Here is a 22,705-nt window from a genome sequence, read left to right on the forward strand (position 1 = left end):
TCAAATTGATTCCGATTCATAGCAACCCTATAGGGCAGAGTAGAACTTCCCCATATGGTGTCCTTACAGAAGCAGACAGCCACATCTTTCTCCCACAGAGTGGCTGGTGGATTTTAACCACCGATCTTCCGGCTAGCAGCTGAGCACTTAACCACTGTGTCACCAGGGCTCCTTTACATACCCGTACTCACTATTGTAGTTCACCCTAACGCCCGAGTGCCAGTGGACTATTTGATGAGTTTGCTGTGTACTGTTCAGTAATAAGACTGACCTTGGTGAAAGGACAAGAAGGTCTATTTTAAGAGCATGGATTGAGTTCATTGTAGTTAAATTCTTCCTTCCACTTATATAATAAATAGGAAAATAGAGATTTTAAAAAATGGAAAGTGCGCTGTTGATTCAGAGGTTTTTAGACATTTTGAACTTTCTGCTCTCACTATTCACCCCCAAAAGTCCTCAATAATACTCTAGCTCAAATGGAATATCAAGTCATTGTTGCCCTGAGCCACTGACCCTCTCCCAAAGCTATACATTTTTAAGTGGGAACATGAAATACCATGAAAGTCATCATTATAGAACTATTATAAGGACTATTATAATGTTAAGCAGTAAGATAAAAAGTATGAAATAAAATTTGTCTCAGAATCACAGTAATTCTCTTTAAAAGCAACAGCCCTGCTCTTTTGCAGTTTGAACTTACTGGATGGTGCAGGATGGTGCAGGGTACTTTCGTATAATTATCAAGTTAGTCTGAGCACACATCTAAAATGCCTTGTCCCACCAAGAAAGCCAGCACCACTCCCTCCTGCCCCTCCCCGCAAAGTACTGAGCCTGTTCAAAGACGCTTTGAGGCCTCCCTCTTCTACAAATTGGATGTGGTAGGCCAGAATTACCCAGATAAGCTGTTTCTATTTGGACAGCCATGAAGGAAAAGAGCCAGCACACCATCTTGCAGTGTGATGGGCTGGGCAGGCCAGAGCCACTTCTGAGTGCCCGAATGCCTGTTCCAGGGGCTCCCACCTTCTGCCTGGGTGCCCTATGCCAGGCAGGCCTCTCCTCACCATCTGCTGCATGCTGGGCAGAAAGACAAGCAAGGCCGACCAACAGGTACTCCCTCCCATGCTCACCTGCCTCTACCTTACACCGACACACACAGCCACCCTGGCTCAAATCTTTTAGTAGACTGACCACACAATAATCAGTTGCCAGGGAGTTGATTCCAATTCATGGGGACCCCATGTGTGTCTGAGTGGAACTGTGTGCCACAGGATTTTCAATGGCTGATTTTTCAGAAGTAGATTGCCAGGCCTTTGTTCCAAGGTGCCTCTGGGTGGACTCCAACCTCCAACCTTTCAGTTAGTAGCCAAGCGCACAAACCATTTGCACCCCCCAGGGACTCCCATCCTGACCACACATACCTGGTTTATTTATGAAGGAAATGAAAGCATCCCCAGGACACAAAGGAAAAAGTGGCTACAATACACTTGTTAGCCCACAATATCACATAGCAGTGTAAGGAGCTCAGGCTGTGCCGTTAGACCCACCTCAGTCTGAGTCCTAGCACTATCCTAGCTGTCTGAGCTCAGGCCAATGACTTAATTCCTGCAGGCTACTTCAGATCTCCACTCAAATTAGTTACCCATAGTATTTGTTGTCATCAGTAGATTTGTTGTCGTCAGTAATGACGACATAAATTATTTTGGTAACTATTTTTTTTATGTTTGCTTTAGATGAAGGTTTACAGAGCAAATTAGTTTCTCATTCAACAATTAATACACTTATTGTTTTGTGAGATTGGTTGCCATCTCCATGAAGTGTCAACACTCTCCCCTTCTCAACTATGGGTTCTCCGTTATCAGCTTTGCTGTCCCCTCCTGCCTTCTTGTCCTTGCCCCTGGGCTGGTGTGATTATTTAGTCTCATACACATGGTTGAACTACACATGTATTATTGTTTGTTTTATGGGCCTGTCTAATCTTTGGCTGAAGGGTGAACCTCAGGAGTGACTTCAGTACTGAGTTAAAAGGGTGTCCGGGGGGCCATACTCTCAGAGTTTCTCTAGTCTCTGGTCAAACCAGTAAGTCTGGTCTTTCTTTGTGAATCAGAATTTTGTTCTACATTTTTTCTTCAGCTCTGTCCAGGACCCTTTATTGTGATCCCTGTCAGACCAGTCAGTGGTGGTAGCTGAGCACCATCTAGTTGTGCTGGATTCAGTCTGGTGGAGGCTGTGGTACTTGTCATCCACTAGTCCCCTGGGCTAATCTTTTCCTTGTGTCTGTGGTTTTCTTCATTCTCCCTTGCTCCAGATGGGGTAGAACCAGTGGAGTATCTTAGATGGCCACTCACAAGCTTTTAAGACCTAGATACTACTCACCACATAGGGTGTAGAACATTTTTTTTTTATATAAAGATTGTTATGTCAATTGAGCTGGATGTCCCACGAGACCATGGTCCCCAGCCCTCAGTCCAGTAATTTGGTCCCTCAGGGATTTTAGATGTATCTACGGAGCTTCCAGGAACTTGCCTTGGTCAAGTTGCGCTGACTTCCCCAGCATTGCGTACTCTTTTACCCTTCACCAAAGTTAGCATTTATCTATTGTCTAGTTAGTGTTTTTCCCCGCCTACCTCACCCCTCCCTTGTAACTATCAAAGCTTGTTTCTTTTTGATAAATAACCCAATTAAAAAATGGGCAAAAAACATGAATAGACACTTCATTAAAGAAGGCATTCAGGTAGCTAGCAGATATATGAGGAAATGTTCACGATCATTAGCCATTAGAGAAATGCAGATCAAAACTACAATGAGATTTCATCTCACTCCAACAAGGCTGGCATTAATCCAAAAAACACAAAATAATAAATGTTACAGAGGTTGTGGAGAGATTGAAACACTTATACACTGCTGGTGGGAATGTAAAATGGTACAACCACTTTGGAAATCGATTTGGCGCTCCCTAAAAAAGCTAGAAATAGAACTACCATACGATCCAGCAATCCCACTCCTTCAAATATATCCTAGAGAAATAAGAGCCTTTACATGAACAGATATATGCACGCCCATGTTTATTGCAGCACTATTTACAATAGCAGAAAGATGGAAGCAACCAAGGTGCCCATCAACACATGAATGGATAAATAAATTATGGCATATTCACACAATAGAATACTACGCATCGATAAAGAACAGTGAGGAATCTGTGAAACATTTCATAACATGGAGGAACCTGGAAAGCATTATGCTGAGTAAAATTAGTCAGTTGCAAAAGGACAAATATTGTAGGAGACCACTATTATAAGAACTTGAGAAAAGTTTAAACTGAGAAGAAAACATTCTTTTGTGGTTACGAAAGGAGGGAGGGAGGGAGGGTGGGAAAGGGGCATTCATTAATTAGATAGTAGATAAGAACTACTTTAGGTGAAGGGAAAGACAGCACACAATACAGGGGAGGTCAGCACAATTGGACTAAACCAAAAGCAAAGAAGTTTCCTGAATAAACTGAATGCTTCGGAGGCCAGCCTAGCAGGGGCAGGGTCTGGGAACCATGGTTTCACGGGACATCTAAGCCAATTGGCATAATAAAACCTATCAAGAAAACATTCTGCATCCCACTTTGAAGAGTGGTGTCTGGGCTCTTAAACGCTAGCAAGCAGCCATCTAAGATGCCTCAAGTGGTCTCAACCCACCTGGATCAAAGGAGAATGAAGAACACCAAGGACATAAGGCGATTACGAGCCCAAGAGACAGAAAGGGCCACATGAACCAGAGACTCCATCATCCTGAGACCAGAAGAACTAGATGGTGCCCAGCTACAACCGATGACTGCCCTGACTGGGAATACAACAGAGAACCCCCGAGGGAGCAGGAGAGCAGTGGGATGCAGACCCCAAATTCTCATAAGACCAGACTTAATGGTCTGACTGAGACTAGAAGGACCCTGTGGTCATGCCCCCAGACCTGCTGTTAGCCCAGGACAGGAACCGTTCCCGAAGCCAATTCTTCAGACTTGGATTGGACTGGACAATGGGTTGGAGAGGGATGCTTGTGAGGAGTGAGCTTCTTGGATCAGGTGGACACTTGAGACTATGTTGGCATCTCCTGCCTGGAGGGGAGATGAGAGGCTGGAGGGGGTTAGAAGCTGGCAAAATGGACACGAAAAGAGAGAGTGGAGGGAGAGAGTGGGCTGTCTCATTAGGGGGAGAGTAACTGGGAGTGTGTAGCAAGTTTAGCAAGGTGTATATGGGTTTTTGTGTGAGAGACTGACTTAATTTGTAAACTTTCACTTAGAGCAAAATAAAAATTATTTTAAAAAAAGATTGTTTCTTTTTGTACGTAAACCTTTTCATGAGTTTTTATAGTAGTGGTCTTATACAATATTTGTCCTTTTGTGATTGACTTATTTCACTCAGTGTAATGCCCTCCAGATTCATCTATGTTGTGAGATGTTTCTCAGATTCTTCACTGTTCATTATCATTGAGTAGTATTCCATTGTGTGTACGCACTATAGTTTGTTTATCCATTCATCTATTGATGAGCACTTAGGTTGTTTCCATCTTTTTGCTATTGTGAATAATGCTGCAGTGAACATGAGTGTGCATATGTCTGGTGTTGTGATGGCTCTTATTTCTCTAGGATATGTTCCTAGGAGTGGGATTGCTGGATCATAGTGTAATTTCATTTCTAGCTTTTTAAGGAAGCACCATATCATTTTCCAAAACGGTTGTACCATCTTGCATTCCCACCGGCAGTGCAAAAGAGTTCCAATCTCCCTACAGCCTCTACAACATTTGTTATTTTCTGTTTTTCGATTAGTGCCAGTAATGTTGGGGTGAGATGGTATCGCATTGTAGTTTTGATTTGCATTTCTCTAAAGGCTAGTGATCATGAGCATTTTCTCATGTATCTGTTAGCTGCCTGAATGTCTTCTTGGGTGAAGTGTCTGTTCATATCCTTTGCCCATGTTTTAACCGGATTGTTTGTCTTTTTGTTGTAGAGGTGTAAGATTTTCCTATAGATTTTAGAGGTTAGACCTTTGTCAGATTTGTCGTAGCCAAAAATTTCTTCCCAATCTGTAAGTTGTCTTTTTACTCTTTTGGTGAAATATTTTGATGAGCATGTATGTTTAATTTTTAGAAGATCCCAGTTATCTAGCTTATCTTCTGGTATTTTTTTGTTGTTAGTTATAGTTTGTATTCTGTTTATGCCATGTATTAGGGCCTCTAGCATTGACCTTGTTTTTTCTTCTATGATCTTTAGAGTTTTTGATTTTATAGTTAAGTCTTTGATCCACTTTGAGTTATTTTTTATGTATGGTGTGACATATGGGTCCTGTCTCTTTTTTTTTTTTGCAGGTGGACAGCAAGTTTTGCCAGCACCATTTGTTAAAAAGACTGTCTTTTCCCCATTTAATGGACTTTGGGCCTTTGTCGAAATTCAGATGACCGTAGGTGGATGGATTTACACCTGGGTTCTCAATTCTGTTCTCTTGGTCAATGTATCTGTCATTGTACCAGTACCAGGCTATTTTGACGACTGTAGCTGTATAGTAGGTTCTGAGGTCAGGTAGCGCAAGTCCTCCTACTCTATTCTTCTTCTTCAATAGTGCTTTACTTATCTGGGGCCTTGATAACTAGTTTTGATAAACATTAGTCAGACATTTCATAAAGTTCAGCCAAGCGGAAACAGGTCCCTCTTCTGATTTTTAATGTGCAGGGTGGGAGGGACAAGTCAAAGATCTCTTCTTCCACGCATTGTCATTGTCTTACAGTTAGGAGTTCTCAGGAGCTGAAAGAAGCCCTGATGATATAATGGTTAAGCACTCAGATGCTAAATGAAAGGTTGGCCATTCAAAGACACTCAGCAGCTCCAAGGGAGAAAGGCTTGGCCATCTGCTCCTGTAAAGATTACAAATAGCCTAGAAAACTCTATGGGGCAGTTCTACTCTGTCACATAGGGTCGCTAAGTCAAAATGGACTCAATGGCACCTAACAACAACAACACGAGCTGAAGCCCTCCCCCTGTTTTTTTAAATAAAAAGCACCAGCCTAAGGAGGGCTTAGTTAGAAAGGGAGAGATCTCTGTCTGGGTTCAGGAAGCCAGTGAATACCAGATAGGATTCCTTCCTCAGAGAAGGCTTTGGCTCTGCCCTTGAGCATACCTCTTGTGAGGGTTACCAGAAGATATTTATCAGGGCTTGGGCTACCAGACTGCATTTTCACCAGTTCTCAGGCACAGACTACTTTTGAGAAAACTTAGAAAAAGGTATGGCCTAACCCCTTGTCAGTCAAATCTACTTTTAAAAACTTCAATTGCAATGTTAGTTTCAGGATTTAAAAAAATCTGGCCTCAAGGAGCAATCTCCCTTGTGAAGTCAATTTAGACATCTCAAAATGCTACACAAAGATTATGGGTTATATGTCAGAGCTTGCTGTAGATCCGTGGTTGTCTACCTGTGGTCCTGGGACCAGCAGCATCTGCATCAGCATCACCTGGGATTTTGTCACAAATTCTGAATCAGAAACTCTGGGGTAGGCCCCGTAACCTGTGTTTTCATAAACCTTCCCTCCCGGGAATGTTGGTTCATGCTCAGGTTTGAGAGTTTCTGGCTTACAGTAATAGAGTTTGCCCCATAGAGGATTTATAGGGAGCATTCACTAAGTACTTGCATAAATATTCAAAACAAAACCAGTTGCCATGGAGCCAATTCTGATTCATGGCGACATCAAGTGTCAGAGTACAACTGTGCTCTGTAGGATTGTCGATGGCTATCTTTGAGTAGTAGATTGCCAAGCCTTTCTTCCAAGGCACTTGTGGGTGGACTCAAACTTTCAACCAGGGCTTCAAACCAGACCCCTGCTGAGAATTTGCATTTCTAACCAGACCAAACCAATTCAAAGCCCTGCTGTGGATCTTTCCATTAGCAGAACTCACATAGTTACTGTTTTTGTGATTGTTAGGTACTGTCAAGTTGGTTCTGATTCATAGTGACCCTAGGTACAACAGAATGAAACACTGCCTAGTCTTGTGCCATCCTCACAATCACTGCTATGTTTGAGCCCATTGTTGCAGCCACTGTGTCAATCCATCTCATTGAGGGTCTTCCTCATAACTGTTACTCCTACAAAAATTAGACCTCATTTTTTAGATTAGAAAATTGAGATTGAAAAAACTGTGACCTGATCAGATTATCACAGCTGATAAGTTTCAGAGCCAGGATTTGGACCCTGTCCCTCTAAGGTCCAGGTGCTGGGAGTAGAATGTAATGGATGAGAGCTTGTAGCCAGAGTGCCTTATTGGACCCCAGCATTATTACTAAAGAGCTGTGTGGCCCTGAACAAGTTGGTGAACCTCGCTGTGCCTCCATTTCCTCATCTGTAAACATCCATCTGATGAGGTTTTTGTGAAGATTCAATAAGGTAATCCGTGTGAGGTAGTTGGAGCAGTACCAGTCATTTAGAAAACACCCAACAAATGCTGGTTTTGTTGTTGTTGTTATACTGTCTCTCAGCCTGGTGGAGTGGAAGGAACATTGGTTGTTGGGGTCTCTTCCTTGGCATTGACCAACACTGAAGTCAAATCATTCTCCCCAAAAGCACCAATATAAACAACCTCCCTCTCCCACACAGCTCTTTCAGAGGCCACCCAATCCAGCCTCCAGAGCCAACTGACATCAAGTCAGTTCCAACTCCTGGTGACACCATGTGTGAGAGTAGAACTGTATTCCAGAGGGTTTTCAATGGATTTTTCAGAAGTAGGTCACCAGGCCTTTCTTCTAGGGCACTTATGGTGGACTCAAACTACCAACCTTTTGGTTAGTAGCCAGGCATATTAACCATCTTCATGACCCCCAATATTCTCTTTAGTATCATAAAAGAGCTGTTCCATCCCCTTGGCCTCCTCCTCCATGGACACATCACATGCTACCTCCCAGCTATACATAGCCCAGGCCTCATTTGAGGGCAGTGGAAAGTGACAGGAGATTACCGGAGATAAACGCCAGCTCTCTGATTTCAGGGGAGGACATACAGTTGTTGAATTGCTTGGCGTGTTGCCCAATTGTATCAGGGACAGTGGGTAAGAAAAACAGCCGCGTTTGACTCTTGGCTTACACGGAGGGAGCAGGAGTACAGCCAGAGCATTTTTAATGGCTGGCCTGAGAGACACTCGCTTGGAGCAAAGATTTGTGACATTTTCCCCCAGGGTCCTCAGTTCTCAGTTTTTTGTTTGTTTTGTTTTGTTTTTCAGGTTCTGAACCCTGCAGTAAATATTGTGTAAGACTCCTTCCTCAGAGAGGGGTTGGGTTCTGCGCCCTAAGCATGTCTGTGTTGGGGGTTACTCACGCCCTTCAACAAGTAACCATTCCTTTTTCCTCCACTACCCCACTTCTCCTCCACCTTCCCTCTGGCCAGGAAGTGTCTTTCTCTAAAAAGGTGGCTCTCAGGGACTGGAACAAATGTAACTTTCTTCCTATACTTCCCTGAATAAGAGCTGATAAAACCCTGATGAAAAGACTAGACTTGGAGGACAGACATAGACATAGAGGGCCCCAAGGAGTCCCTGGGTGGTGCAAATGGTTAACGCACTTGGCTATTAGCCAAAAGGTTGGAGGTTCAAGTTCACGCAGAGGTACCTCAGAAGAAAGGCCTGGTGATCTGCTTCTGAAAAATGAGCCATTGAAACCCTGTGGCTGACTTCCGGACATTCTGCTAATCCAGAACGGAAACCATTTCCATAGCCTACTTTTCAGCCAAAGATTAGACATGCCAATAAAACAAAGATTAACACGTGTGAGGAACGTGCTTCTTACTTCAATCAGATATATAGGAGATCAAATGTGCAACTCCCAATCAAAGGCAAGATGAGAAGGCAGAAAGGGATGGAAACTAGACCAATGGGCACAGGGAACCCAGGGAGATTGCAACCAATGTCTCAAAACAATATGTGTATAAATTTTGAATGAGAAACTAACTTGAGCTGCAAACTTTCACTTAAAGTACCATAAAAAAAGGAAAAGAAAAGAAAGCCTGTGGAGCACAGTTCTATCTTGACACACATGAGTTCGCCATGAGTCAGAATCAACTAGACGGCAACTGGTTTAGCATCACTGATGTACTGTCCTCTCTGCCCAGGGGCAGTCACGCAGCACAGGGAGCATGCTCCTCTCACTGCTGTGCTAGTTGACTCCCTCCTTTCAGGGGCACACTTCTTGAACAAGTGATCCACACCTGCTCTGACATGTCCTTGCCACCCACTCAACTGCTCAACTCCCAGCGCTTTGGCTTCTTCTCCAGCACTTCCGTGAAAGGTCAGCCATGACTTACCGGTCCTGAAATGAGAGCCCTTCTGGTGATCCCACCCCTCCTTGGCTCCCTGGAACATTTGACATAACCACCCTCTCCTTCATAAGGTTCTCTTCTCCCACGACTTTGGAGTCAAAATACTATGATCGTTTTCATCCTCCTACTTCTCCAAAGGCAACTTCTCTGCCTCCTGTGCAGGCCCCTCTTCGTGTGTGTGTGTGTGTGTGTGTGTGTGTGTGTGTGCGTGGGAGTGTGTGTGTCAGTCTGTGAGAGTGTTCAAAAACAAAAAACTTTGTTACAGAAAATCTCAAACACAAAAAGTAGAGGAAAGAGTGCAATGAATCCCCATGTTCTCCCAGCTTCAACAACTATTGCCTGCTTATAAAAAGATACACTTTAAAAACAATTGTATTTTTTAAAACCTTTTATTGTGCTTTAGGTGAAAGTTTACAGAGCAAATTAGTTTCCCATTTGATAGTTTGTACATAAACTGTTCCACGACGGTGGTTAGATTCCCCTCAATGTGTTACCACTCTCCCCATTTCTGTCCTGGGTGCCCGATTCCTTTCAACAGGGTTTTCTACCCATTCCTGCCTTCTCGTCTTTGTTTTGGGGCAAATGTTCTTTTGATCTTGTATAATTGATTGTTCCAAGGAACACATTCCTCTGAGGTGTTGTTGTTTATTTTATGGGCCTGTCTATTGTTTGGCTGAAAGGTAGTCTCCGGGAATGGCTTCAGGCGGGCCCCTCTTCTTGCTCTTGCTTCTACTAGACAACCAGTCTTTGACCCTGTGGTGTTCTTTGTACACAGTCTTCCCTGAAGATGTCACCTCTCTCAGTCCTTCACCTCTCACTTTCATAGCTCTGTTCAGTACCTTTCCCTGAGCTCCAGAGCAGCACCTCCAGCTCTTGGCTAGACTCCCATGACCATGAACTCAGGACACCTAAATTGAACCTGAGAACCTTGTCCCAAGTTTTGGCATGCCCACCTGGTGCCACTGTTCTGTCCTTCCCTCTGTTCCCTGGCTGGAGACCCTCAGATCATCTTGCCTCCTCCTCTACCTTGTTCTCCCTCCATTCTCTGTCCAAAAGCAGGGAGAGCTAGCAGTTCTGACTGATTCCTTTCACATAACATTACCTGCGTGAGTTACTTGTTTTCTACCCACTGCCAATGCCTTAGTCTTAGGGTCATGCCCCACCTAGACCATGGCATCAGCCTCCAAACTGGCCTTCTTTCCTCTCCACTCTCTTTCTCTCTGTCTGACGTATGCCATTAGATTAACCCTCCCTGAACTCAAATCAATCCTATTGTTCCTCTTCTCAAAAATCTGCCAAATCAGAACTTCTAGTCCTAATAGTCAAGGTCCTTCACATTCTTTTTCTAATATGACTTAAAATCACTACTGCTTTCAGCTCCCTAAAATAAGTTCTCAGCTCAAATAAGCTAGCCCATTCTCCTATACCCATCCTGAACATCTGTACCTCCAAACCTTTGCTTAAGCCATCTCCCCTTCCTGGGCTCACCTTGCTGCTCCCCTTTGCCTATCCACATACTCTGCTTTTAAGATCTAGCTGGCCTCCTTTCTTCTATTCAGTCTTACCTTTCATTCATCTAATATTTTTTGAGCTCTACTCTACCCAGGTACTATACTACTTGCTAGAGATAGCATGGGGAGAAACACAGACATGAACCCTGCCCTCTTAGAGCTTACAGACTATCAAATGGATAGTTGGTAGACAAATGATCACATAAGTTAGTATGCAATTACAAGTTGAGAAAGGGTTGTGAAGGAAAAGCACAGAGGGCTATTGTCATGGATTGAATTATGTCCCCTCCCCCCACCAAATTTGTGTATCAACTTGGTTAGGCCATGATTCCCAGTATTGTGTGGTTATCCTCTATTTTGAGATTGTAATTTTATGTTAAAGAGGATTAGGGTGGGATTGTAATACGACCTTTACTCAGGTCACCTCCCTGATCCAAGGTAAAGGGAGTTTCCCTGGGGTGTGGCCTGCACCACCTTTTCTCTCTCAAGAGATAAAAGGAAAGGGAAGCAAGCAGAGAGTTAGGGGTCTGATACCACCAAGAAAGCAGCACCAGGAGCAGAGTGCATCGCTTGGGCCCAGGGTCCCTGTGCCTGAGAAGCTCCTTGACCAGGGGAGATTGAGGACAAGGACCTTCTTCCAGGGCTGATAGAGAGAAAGCCTTCCACTGGAGCTGAAGACTTGAATTTGGACGTTTAGCCTACTTTACTGTGAGGAAATAAATTTCTCTTTGTTAAAGCCATCCACTTGTGGTATTTCTGTTATGGCAGCACTAGATGACTAAGACAGCTATGAAGAAGGGACCCCAATTTAGATTGGGTGGCAGGGGAATGCCTGTTGAGGAACTGACATTGATGTGAAGATTTCAAGGATACATAAGAGTTTGTGAAGAATAGTGGAAAGGGTCTTCTAGACAGAGGAAAAAAAAAAAGGAAAGTGTATATGTATATGGAAACAGAGCCATGTTTTTGTGCCTTTGTGTGAGTTAGAACACAGTGTACCCTTCAGGCAGCTGCAGCCTGTGCCAGGCCTGGGTCTTGAGAGCAGAGCATGACTGACTTTCACCTCCCTCTTTGTTAGGTACCCAGTTGTTTTGATCACCTCCTCTTTACCCCTTTGGTGAGGGAGCTTAAGATTATAGGGATGGTCAATACACAACATCTAACACTGAAGGGATGAAATTGACTGTAGTTTATTACTCACACATGCTCACAGTCAGGAAAGGGAAACCACACCACACAGAGTCACATGGCAGTTGCACTTGGAAACAGAGTGAACAATCAGGGGCTGTGGGAGGTAGGTTTTTAGTAACAAGAGGGTGAGGTGACCCCTGGGTTTTGTGAGAGGATAAGATTGACTTGTTTGAATAATTCTGTGAGCTGTCAGGGAACTAAAGCCCACTACTCTAGGATTAGCAGACGCTGTGCCTGGACCCCATGATAAGGAGGGTTGTTTGGCTTGGGGATTTTATCTATGGGAGTAAAGTGGTTAGGTGGCCTTGCTGTTAAGCTATTTGAAACCTTCCTGATTTTAACAGATGTCAATGTAACACATAACATTGGACCTTAGTTTCAGGTCTTACATCACACCTGTGTGATAAACAACCTGCACAATTGAACAAGGTGATCCTGTGCAAAGGCCTAAGGAGGAAAGGGCTTGATGTTTTGAGGAACCGAAAAATAGTATATTAAGTGAGGGGGAGAGTGGCACCAAATGAAGCTGAAGAGGCAAGGAGGGCAAATCATGTAGGTTCTTGTAGGCCATGTTAGGGATCTGAGACTCCATTCTGAGTGCAATGGAAATAAAATCCACAGTACTTAACACAGCCCACTGGGCTCTGCATGACCTGACCTCCCTGCCTACGGAGCTCCCGCTCTCTCCCATAGCACTTGTGTCCTATCCTAGTCCTTGCACACATACCAGAATCTCTGTGTATTGTTATAAGTTTTCATTAGCTTCCTCAGGTGTGCATGCCATGCCTCCCTAACTAAGTCATAGGGTCCTCGGAGCTGAGACATGTCTTGCACATTTTTGTTTAGCACAGTATCTTGAACATAGTAGGTCCTCTATTAGTAATTATTGTTCTATTTCCATTCTAGTAAGTTAGGCTTTGGTGTTTCTGAATTGACGTTAAGTCCCTGAACTCTATCCAGCTGTCATAATATTAAGAGAAAATCTAATATTTATTAAGCACTTTTTATAAGCCAAGAACTGTGCTATGTACTTTACACGCATTATATCATTTAATCTTCAAACAGCTTTATGAAGTAGATATTGTTATTGTCCACATTTTAAACTGAGCCACAGCACAGGCTTATGATCCAGCCAGGAGTCCAGATCTCCGATTCTAAGACCTGTGCTCTTAACCACTGGGACACAGCACCCCTGGGTCATTTACTCCCTTAACAATGAGGTATACTTGGATCCCATCATTACAGAAGTAAAATGCTAGTAAAAGTACAATAAGTATATGCACAATACAATATAAAAGGAGAAAGAGTAACAATATGCTATAAATAGCCACTTCTTGAATTTTGAATTATGCATATTATTTACCTAGAACTTTTTTTTTTTTTAAGTTCTTTTTACACTCAATGGAACCTGCAATAGTGAAAGCAAATTCTACTGTTTCTGGAAAGGATGAGCATTGCACCAGTGCTCAGGGGATGCCACATGACCAACCAATAAGAGATAACCCCTATTCCCTAGGAGAGACTGACAACAGGCGTGACCATCTGGGAAGAAACCAAACAAACAAAATCAGCAGGGGGGAGATTAAAATTCAAAAGGAGAAAATTGTAATCTGAATTAGTAAGAGTATTCCTGTTTTCTGGGAACTTAGGAAGCTGATGTGACTCTACCTTTTCTTCTCGTATCTACAACTTCCGGTCACTATATATTGATAAAATTGCCACCTTTCCCACTGGCTCACAAGAACCTAGAACTTGTGAAGTACATGGGTCAGTGCTTTTATTCATCCACAAGAATGTTGAGTGTTTCCAAGGAACTGTGCAAGATACAAAAGAAGCAGAAAACGGGGTCCTTCTCCTTAAAGGAGGAAAGATTCACAACACAGAAGAGATTTATATCCATTGGAAACTCTGGTGGCATAATGGTTAAGTGCTACAAAGGGTTGGCAGTTCGAATCTGCCAGGCACTCCTCGGAAACTCTATGGGGCAATTCTATTCTGTCCTATATGGTCACTATGAGTCGGAATCAACTCAACGGCACTGGGTTGGGTTTGGTTTTTTGTTGTTGTTGTTGTTTATATCAGTTGCTGTCCAGTTGATTCCAACTCATGGCAACCCCATGTGTGTCAGGGCAGAACTGTGCTCCATAGGGTTTTCATTGGTTCAATTTTCAGAAGCAGATCATGAGGCCTTTCTTCCGAGATATCTCTGGGCAGACTCAAACCTCCAAGCTTTGGGTTGCACCAAAATACGTGCTAGAATACTGCGTCCTTGTGATAGGGTGTGGGGATTAACAGAAAGGAGAAATCTATGGGGACTAGGGTATAACATAAGACTGAAGCTGGGCTTTGCACAGTTTGGATTGAAAAGAGGTGAGAAGGTGACATTTGAGCTAGGGAGTTAGAGATTGAGCAGAGGTAGAAGCAAGACTTAGTCAAATGTGAGAGGCAGACAATGTCATGCCAGCCTCACTGGCTCAGCAGGGGTCACTGGTCCTGAGGGGGCTAGATAATGCCAGGAGTCAGCCCAGAAGGCTCTAGGCTTTCGCTACGGTCATTTTCTTCCCACGCAGTCTCACTGTGATGCCACTGGTCACTAGTAGCCCAGGCCACTCCTGGCATATACCCATCGGCATGCTTGCTGGGCTGCTGAAAGTGATGACGGGGCTCAAGTGGGCAGACTTTGGGCCTAGTCAGTGTGGGAGGCGAGAATGACAGGGTGCTGCAGGAATTGTGAGGCAGGGTGCCAAGGAGGAGGCGGGGCAGGTCTCAGCTAGTTCCAGTTCCTGGTACATCTCTGATTGCTGGCTGTTTTATCCATTCGTGGGAGAGGACAGTGACTGGTTGTACTTAGTTAAAAAGGAAAACAGAATTTAGTTAGTCTGAGATATTACCTTCCACTCATATATCCTAAAAAAAAAAAAAAAAAAAACCCTGTTGAGTCGATTCCGACCCATAGTGACCCTATAGGACAGAGTAGAACTGCCCCATAGAGTTTCCAAGGAGCGAGTGGTGGATTTCAACTGCTGACTTTTTGGTAGCAGCTGAGCTCTTAACCACTATGCCACCAAGGCTCCATATCTTCAAAAGTCACCTGAATACCAGTTAGGTAACTAGAAGGCCATGCTTAACATGACTAGGAGAGGCACACCACTTGCATCTACCTGAAAAAATCAAAACATGTCTGTGTATGCAAGGAGAGATGACAGTTAAATTCTCTGTTTAATTCTCAGATTAAATTTTTTATTTGCTCTTTCATTTCTTATATTCTCACTGTTACTAATTCTTTTTACCTACACGAAAGGCAGAGGGGATGAGAGAGCCAAGCATGGCCCCATGGGTCACAGTTGGAAGAACACTAGGCCAGATTACTTTTGGATGAATTGACAACCATTTATAGCAGTGTTTTCCAGCGTGTGGTATGAGATGTGCTGTGTCAGAATCATGGGGTGCGGTTGTGTGGTTTATAAAAATACAGATTCCTGAGCCCCACCCCACCTCTACTTCACTTTCAGAGCCCCAGTGATTCTCCTGCACACTGGAAGTTTAAGAACCACTATTAGAAGCTCCTACCCTAGTGTACAGAAACTTTCTAATATCACTGTTAAGAGTAGTCAAAACAGCCTGGTACTAGTACAACAATAGACACATAGACCAATGGAACAGAGTTGAGAATCCAAACATTAACCCATCCACATATGAGCAGCTGATATTTGACAAAGGCCCAGTGTCAATTAATTGGGGAAAAGATAGGCTTTTTTAACAAATGGTGCTGGCATAACTGGATATCCATCTACAAAAAAATGAAACAGGACCCATACCTCACACCATGCACAAAAACTAACTCCAAATGGATCAAAAACCTGAACATAAAGTCTAAAACGATAAAAAGCATGGAAGAAAAAATAGGCACAACGTTAGGAGCCCTAATACAAGACATAAACAGAATACAAAACATTACTAACGATGACGAAGAGAAACCAGATAACTGGGAGCTCCTAAAAATCAAACACGTATGCTCATCTAAAGACTTCACCAAAAGAGTAAAAAAAAGACCACCTACAGACTGGGAAAATATTTTCCTCTACGACATCTCCGACCAGTGCCTGATCTCTAAAATCTAAATGATTCTGCTAAAACTCAACCACAAAAGACAAACAACCCAATTAAAAAATGGGCAAAGGATATGAACAGACACTTCACTAAAGAAGACATTCAGGCAGCTAACACAAGGAAATGCTCTCGATCATTAGCCATTAGAGAAATGCAAATCAAAACTACAATGAGATTCCATCTAACTCCAACAAGGCTGGCATTAATCCAAAAAACACAAAATAATAAATGTTGGAGAGACTGTGGAGAGATTGGCACACTTATACACTGCTGGTGGGAATGTAAAACAGTACAACCACTTTGGAAATCGATTTGGCACTTTTTTAAAAAGCTAGAAATAGAACTACCATATGACTCAGCAATCCCACTCCTCGGAATATATCCTAGAGAAATAAGAGCCTTTATACAAACAGATACATGCACACCCATGTTTATTGCAGCACTGTTTATAATATTACTGTTACGGATTGAACTGCGTCCACAAAAACTTGTGTCAACTTGGCTAGGCCACGATTCCCAGTGCTGTATGATTGTCCTCTATTTTGTGATCTGATAGAATTATCGTACGTGTTGTAAATCCTAACCTATAAATTGAAACTGACTTAAGGGCACCTAACAACAATGACAATGATGTTAGTGAAGCAGGACTAGAGGCAGTTATGTTAAATAAGGTAGGACTCAATCTATAGGATTAGGTTGTATATTGATTCAATCTCTTTTGAGATATAAAAGAAAGAAGTACGCAGAAAGGAGAGGGACCTCAAATTGCAAAGGAAGAAAAGCCAGGAGAATAGTGCATTTTTTGGACCTGGGGTCCCTGTATTGAGAAGCTCCTAGACCAAGGGAAGATTGATGACAAGGACCTTCCCCCAGAGCCAACAGAGAGAGAAAGACTCCCCCTCTATCTGGCACCCTGATTTCAGGCTTCTAGCCTTCTAGACTGTGAGAGAATAAATTTCTGTTTGTGAAAGCCAACCACCTGTGGTATTTCTGTCGTAACAGCACTAGATAACTAAGATAATCACCAAGCCATTAGGTCTCAACATCATTGGCTTTGAATGATAGACAAGGAGACATTTAAGGTAAAATTTTGACAGCACTAGATAGGACAGAATGACTTACACTGAAATCCAGGAAGTTCATTCAGAAGTGATCTTTTCTAACAAATTTAATGCAATACTCTAAAACCAAGTGAGTTTCATAACAACTGACATGTGCAGGCATTGTAGGGAAGCTCAAGATGAGTCACAGCATAAATATTAATGATAATGCCTTTCATTCTAAGCCTTCCCTAATCCCAGCCAAAATCCAAGAAAAAGAAAAGCTGTAGAGGGGAGGGTATCATTTGTACATCCCCCTCCCCCCGAGCCACCAAGACACTACACAGAGCAGCTTTCTGTGTTTCTGCCCAATACCCTTAGCCTTCAAAGAAGGGGTTTTGGGGAGGTAGAGAGAAAGAGACTGAGGACCAGGTGAGAATGTTAGAGAGGAAAGAATAAATAGCCAAAGGAAGACCTCAGAGACATTAACAACAAGAGAATAAATCCAAGGAGAGAGGCCACAGATGCTGGGAAAAATGAAGAAAGATGTGGGAGTGAGAAGAAAGAAGCAAACATAAAAGAGAAAGTAGAGGGTTTTTCAACATACCTTGTAGAGCCAAATAGACCTAGACTCTAATCAATCTTCTACTACTTACTTCAGGTTCACAATCCCTTATCCACAATTCCAAAATCCAAAATGCCAAACCAAAAGCTGGAAACCAAAAGCTCTTTTGTCAGTTTACTGGAAGCTTATTTGGTGACAAAACCTAACTGAAGTGATATGAGGATATTTACAGTCTTTATTTATCCTGCTTAGTACAAATATGCTATAGAAATATTAGTGTGTTTGACACTTCCTGCCCAGACTGTGATCAGGGTTATGTAGTATTTGATATTTGTACCATATTGCCTTTGTAAACTGAAGGAAAAAAAAAAAAAACTGAATTCAGATGAATTGGCTCTAAAGGACCAGTTCCTAGAAAAACACAAACTACCTCAACTCATCCAATATGAAACAAATCATTTTAATTTCTCAAGGAATTTGAATTTGTAATTTTAAAGTTCTCAAAAAAGAAATATCTGGGCCCACATGGTCTCACTGGAAAACTCTAACAATTTTTTTTTTTTTTAAATAATACCAATCCTACACAATCTCTTCCAGAAAATAAAACTCTCAGCAAACAAGGAGTAAGAGGAGCTTCCTCAACTTGATAAGGAGCAGCTACATAAAACCCACAGCTAACACTATACTTAACAGTGAAAGATTGAATGCTTTCCCCCTAAGGTTGAGAACAAGGCAAGGACGTCCTTTCTCACACTCATATTACTATAATGCCGGACATTCTAGCAAATGCAATAAGGCAACACAAAGAAATAAAAAGCATACAGGTTGGAAAGAAAGAAACAAAACTGTCCCTATATGCAGATGACATGATTATCTATGTAAAAAATCCCAAGGAATTTACAAAAAAAAAAAAACCTTCTGGCACAACAATTGGTCTTTATTCACCTGGAGCAACAGAGAAAGAAGGAGAGTCAGAAATAAGAGGAGCACATGGAAGGTGTGGCTAATTGCCTGCATGAACAATCACCTCCTTTGCCACGAGACCAGAAGGACTGGATCAGGTGCCCGGCTACATTACTGAACATTTTGATAAAAGATTCCACAAAAGAATCTTGATCAAACGGGGGAATATGCAGAACAGAATCTCAAATTCTCATGCACTCCGGACTTCCTGGAGCCATGAAGTTTAGGTAAACCCCTGAAACTATTGCTCTGAGATAATCTTTAAACCTTAAACCAAAAATATCCCCTGAAGTCATCTTAAAACTGAACAATAATTTAGCTTAACTAGTAACAAAGTCTGCCTTGAGTATTATGCTCTTTTAAGAACTACCTATATGGGGATCAAATTGACAACAGCAACTCTAAAGATTAGATAGGAACCTTAGGGGACAGTGAGTTTATGTTAATGGAGGAGGAAAAACTCAGAAAAGCGGGGTGAGAATGGTTACACAACTCAAAGAATGTAATCAATGTCACTAAATTGTACATGTAGAAACTGTTGAATTGGTGCATGACTTGCTGTGTATATTCTCAACAACAGCAAAATAAATAAAAATAAGAAAGAAAACAAACAATAAAAAAAAACTGGAATTAGTGAGCTCAGCGGGGTAACAGAATACTAGATAAACATACAAAAATCACTTGTACTTCTATGTACTAGCAATGAACATGTGGACACCAAAATTTAAAATATGATGCCAATTTAAATTTTTTTTTAAAATTAGTTAGGTGTAACTTTAACAAAACATGTATAGGACTTGTGTGCTGAAAACTATACAATGCTGATGAAAGACATCAAATGATATCTAAATAAATGGAGAGACATAACATGTTCATGGATTGGGAGACCAACATAAAATAGATTTCAATTCTCCCTAAATTAACACACAGATTTAACACGATTCCTATCAAAGCCTCAGCAAGAAGTTTTATACTTCTAGACAAGATTGGTGGCACAGTGGTTAAGTGTTCGGCTGCTAACCGAAAGGTCAACAGTTCAAATCCACCAGCAGCAACTTGGAAGCCCTATGGGGCAGTTCTACTCCGTCCTATAGAGTCACTGTAAGTTGGAATTGACTTACAGCAACAGGTTTTACACAAGATTATTCTTAAATTTATAGGAACAGGCAAAGGATCTAGAATAGCTAAAGCAATTTTGAAAAAAAAAGAATGTAGTGGTAGAAATCAGTCTATTCAACTTCAAGACTTATCATATAGCTACTGTAACCAAGACTACGAGGTATTGGTGGAGGGATAGGCACATAGATCAATGGAACAGAATTGAAAAACCAGAAATAAATGCGCACAAATATGCCAACTGATTTTTGACGAAGGTGCAAAAGCAATTCAATGGAGGAAACAAATAGTGCTGAAGCAATCAGATATCCGCCGGCAAAAAAAAATCAAACCTCAATCTAAATCTCACATCTGAAGCAAGATTTACCTGAAGATGAACCATGAGTTTGAACGTAAAATATAAAACTTTTAGGGAAAAAATAAGAGAAAACGTTGAGATCTAGAGCTAGGCAGAGTTCATAGACTTCACACCAAAAGCACAATCCATGGCAAACAAGCACATGAAAAATATCTTTAACATCATTAGCCATTAGGGAAATGCAAACCCAAACCACAGTGAGATCCCACCACATGCTTGTCAGAATGGCTGAAATAAAAATAGTGACACCACCACATTCTGGCAGGTTTGCAGACAAGCTGGATCACTCATACATTGTTGGTGGGGATGTAAAATGCTACTGCCAGTCTGGAAAAGCTCGTTACTTTCTTTAAACACTAAATATGTGGCTAGTATGTGACCCAGCAATTGCCCGCCTGGGCATTTATCTCAGAGAAGTTAAGATCAACATTCACACAAAAACCTGTACATGAATGTTTATAACAGCTATATTCATCATGGAAACCCTGGTGGCGTAGTGGTTAAGTGCTACGGCTGCTAACCAAGAGGTGGGCAGTTCGAATCCACCAGGCGCTCCTTGGAAACTCTATGGGGCAGTTCTACTCTGTCCTATAGGGTTGCCATGAGTCGGAATTGACTCACTGGCAATGGGTTTTGGGTATATTCATCATAGCCCGAAAATATAAATAGCCCAGATGTCTTTCAACAGGTGAAGACTAAACCAGCTGTGGTACCTCATATCATGAGCTACTACTCAGCAATAAAAAGGAATGATCTATTGATACACATAACAACCTGGATGGACCTCCAGGGAGAGAATTATGCTGATGAAAAAAGTTAGTCCTAAAAGTTACATGCTGTATGATCCTGTTTATAAAACACTCTTGAAATGAAAAAATTATAAAAATGGAGAAGAGATCGGTGGAGGTGGGAACTGGAGTAAGTGAAGGTGGCTGTAAAAAGGCAATACAAAGGGTCTTTAAGGTCATGGAAAAGTTCTATGTCTTGACTGTGTTGATGTCAATATCCCAGCTGTGATAGCATACTGTAGTTTTGCAATATGCTACCATTGTAGGAAATAAGGTAAAGTGTACTGTCTGTATTCTTTCTTACAACTGCATTCTAATCTCCAATTGTCTTTTCAAAAGTTTAATTTTAAAAAAGTAAGATTAGTGTCTCATGATCTCTCCAGTAGCATCTCCACTCTATTTCTATTTCAAGCCTCCATTCAGCCATATGGCAGGGATTAGATCTCAGGCAACTGAGGGTCTCCCTATCTCCTCATATCTAAGTTTCAGGGAGCTTAGCATGGTGCCAATCTCGTGCTCTGTGGCATCCTCAAAACTGGTATCAGCCCAGAGTAGTTTTCAGCCATCTGCCCACTGAGGACACTGCTGCATCCACCTTACCTTTGGAGCTGAAGTCTCTCTGTGCTTTCCTCCCTCCCCAACTATACTTCCTACTGTGTCACTCTTGGCCACACAGGAGACACTCTACCACTCCTTCCTGTCAATGGGCTTCAGGAAATCTGGAGAGGCCCTCTCAGGCCTATTTGCCAGATACACCAAATGAGCATTTCTATGCCACAAGCACTGGGTGGGGGGACTGGAGGATTATGCTAGGATATAGGGGATTTGGGCCTCCTTTATTCTAAGATCCCTCAAACTATCTGTGGTCCTCTTGCGTCCCCACCCTATTCCAGGTTGACCTGACAGCAGGGGCAAGGCTCAGAGCCACTTCTCAGGTACTTTTGCTTCCTTTCTGATTCTCCCTTCTCCCAGTTCAATTTTACCTATGGCAAAGGCAGAGGAGGGTGTCACATTGGATATATTCTTTCAGCTCTTTTATCTTAGGCCTGGTCTTCAGATTTGATCTCCTTGGTTCTCAGCATTCTGCTGAGTCATCCTTCACCTGAGATAATAAGCACAGAATTCCTTAGCTGCTGCTTCAATTGGCCAGACTAACAGGAAGTATGGAGGAGAACCATCCTGTCAATACATCAAAATATTGTTTTGTGATATTTTCTACCGTCTTTCTCCCTCAGCCCACTTACCCTCCTATTTGTCTTTCCCTTCAGCTTGTGGCCCAGGTCCTAGAGCATAAAGATATAGGCTTTGTGATGGTGGATTCCAAGAAAGAAGCCAAGCTTGCCAAGAAACTAGGTAAGTGTGACTTTTGGGATATACAAGGAAAAAACAAATATCTCTTGCCAAAAAAGGACAGTTGCATTTATTCTCCAATGATAGTTGGACTATTTTTAAGATAAATATAAAATGATGGTGCATAGCTTAGTTTGGGTTGGAAAGAGTTCATAAATATAAGTCCCAGCCTGATCTGAATAGTTTCACATTAATCATCTGATAATATTTTTGTTTCTGTACAATGAGCAGTTCCTTCCTAGAGAAAATAACACTAAAGAACTAAGCCTTTATTCTTCAGCAACTAGAGCAAGCTCAAAGGCTAGATTCTCTGTTTCTCCACCATGGTGATCTCTCTGAGAGATGTCGGATCTCTTCTTCCATCACCTATTATCTCCTTG

The 22,705-nt window shown here is 42.2% G+C and overlaps 1 protein-coding gene across 1 annotated transcript in view; it reads left to right on the top strand.

Annotated features, from left to right (window-relative positions):
• The window catches only part of CASQ2 (calsequestrin 2), a 105,172-nt gene that overhangs the window by 35,155 nt on the left and 47,312 nt on the right, over nt 1–22,705 (top strand). The window contains exon 2 of the mRNA XM_003409607.4: nt 22,244–22,328. Coding sequence (XP_003409655.1) covers nt 22,244–22,328 — 85 coding nt within the window. The remainder of the gene's footprint in view (nt 1–22,243; nt 22,329–22,705) is intronic.

Source organism: Loxodonta africana, chromosome 3 (assembly GCF_030014295.1).
Source record: "Loxodonta africana isolate mLoxAfr1 chromosome 3, mLoxAfr1.hap2, whole genome shotgun sequence".
Lineage (NCBI taxonomy): Eukaryota > Metazoa > Chordata > Mammalia > Proboscidea > Elephantidae > Loxodonta > Loxodonta africana.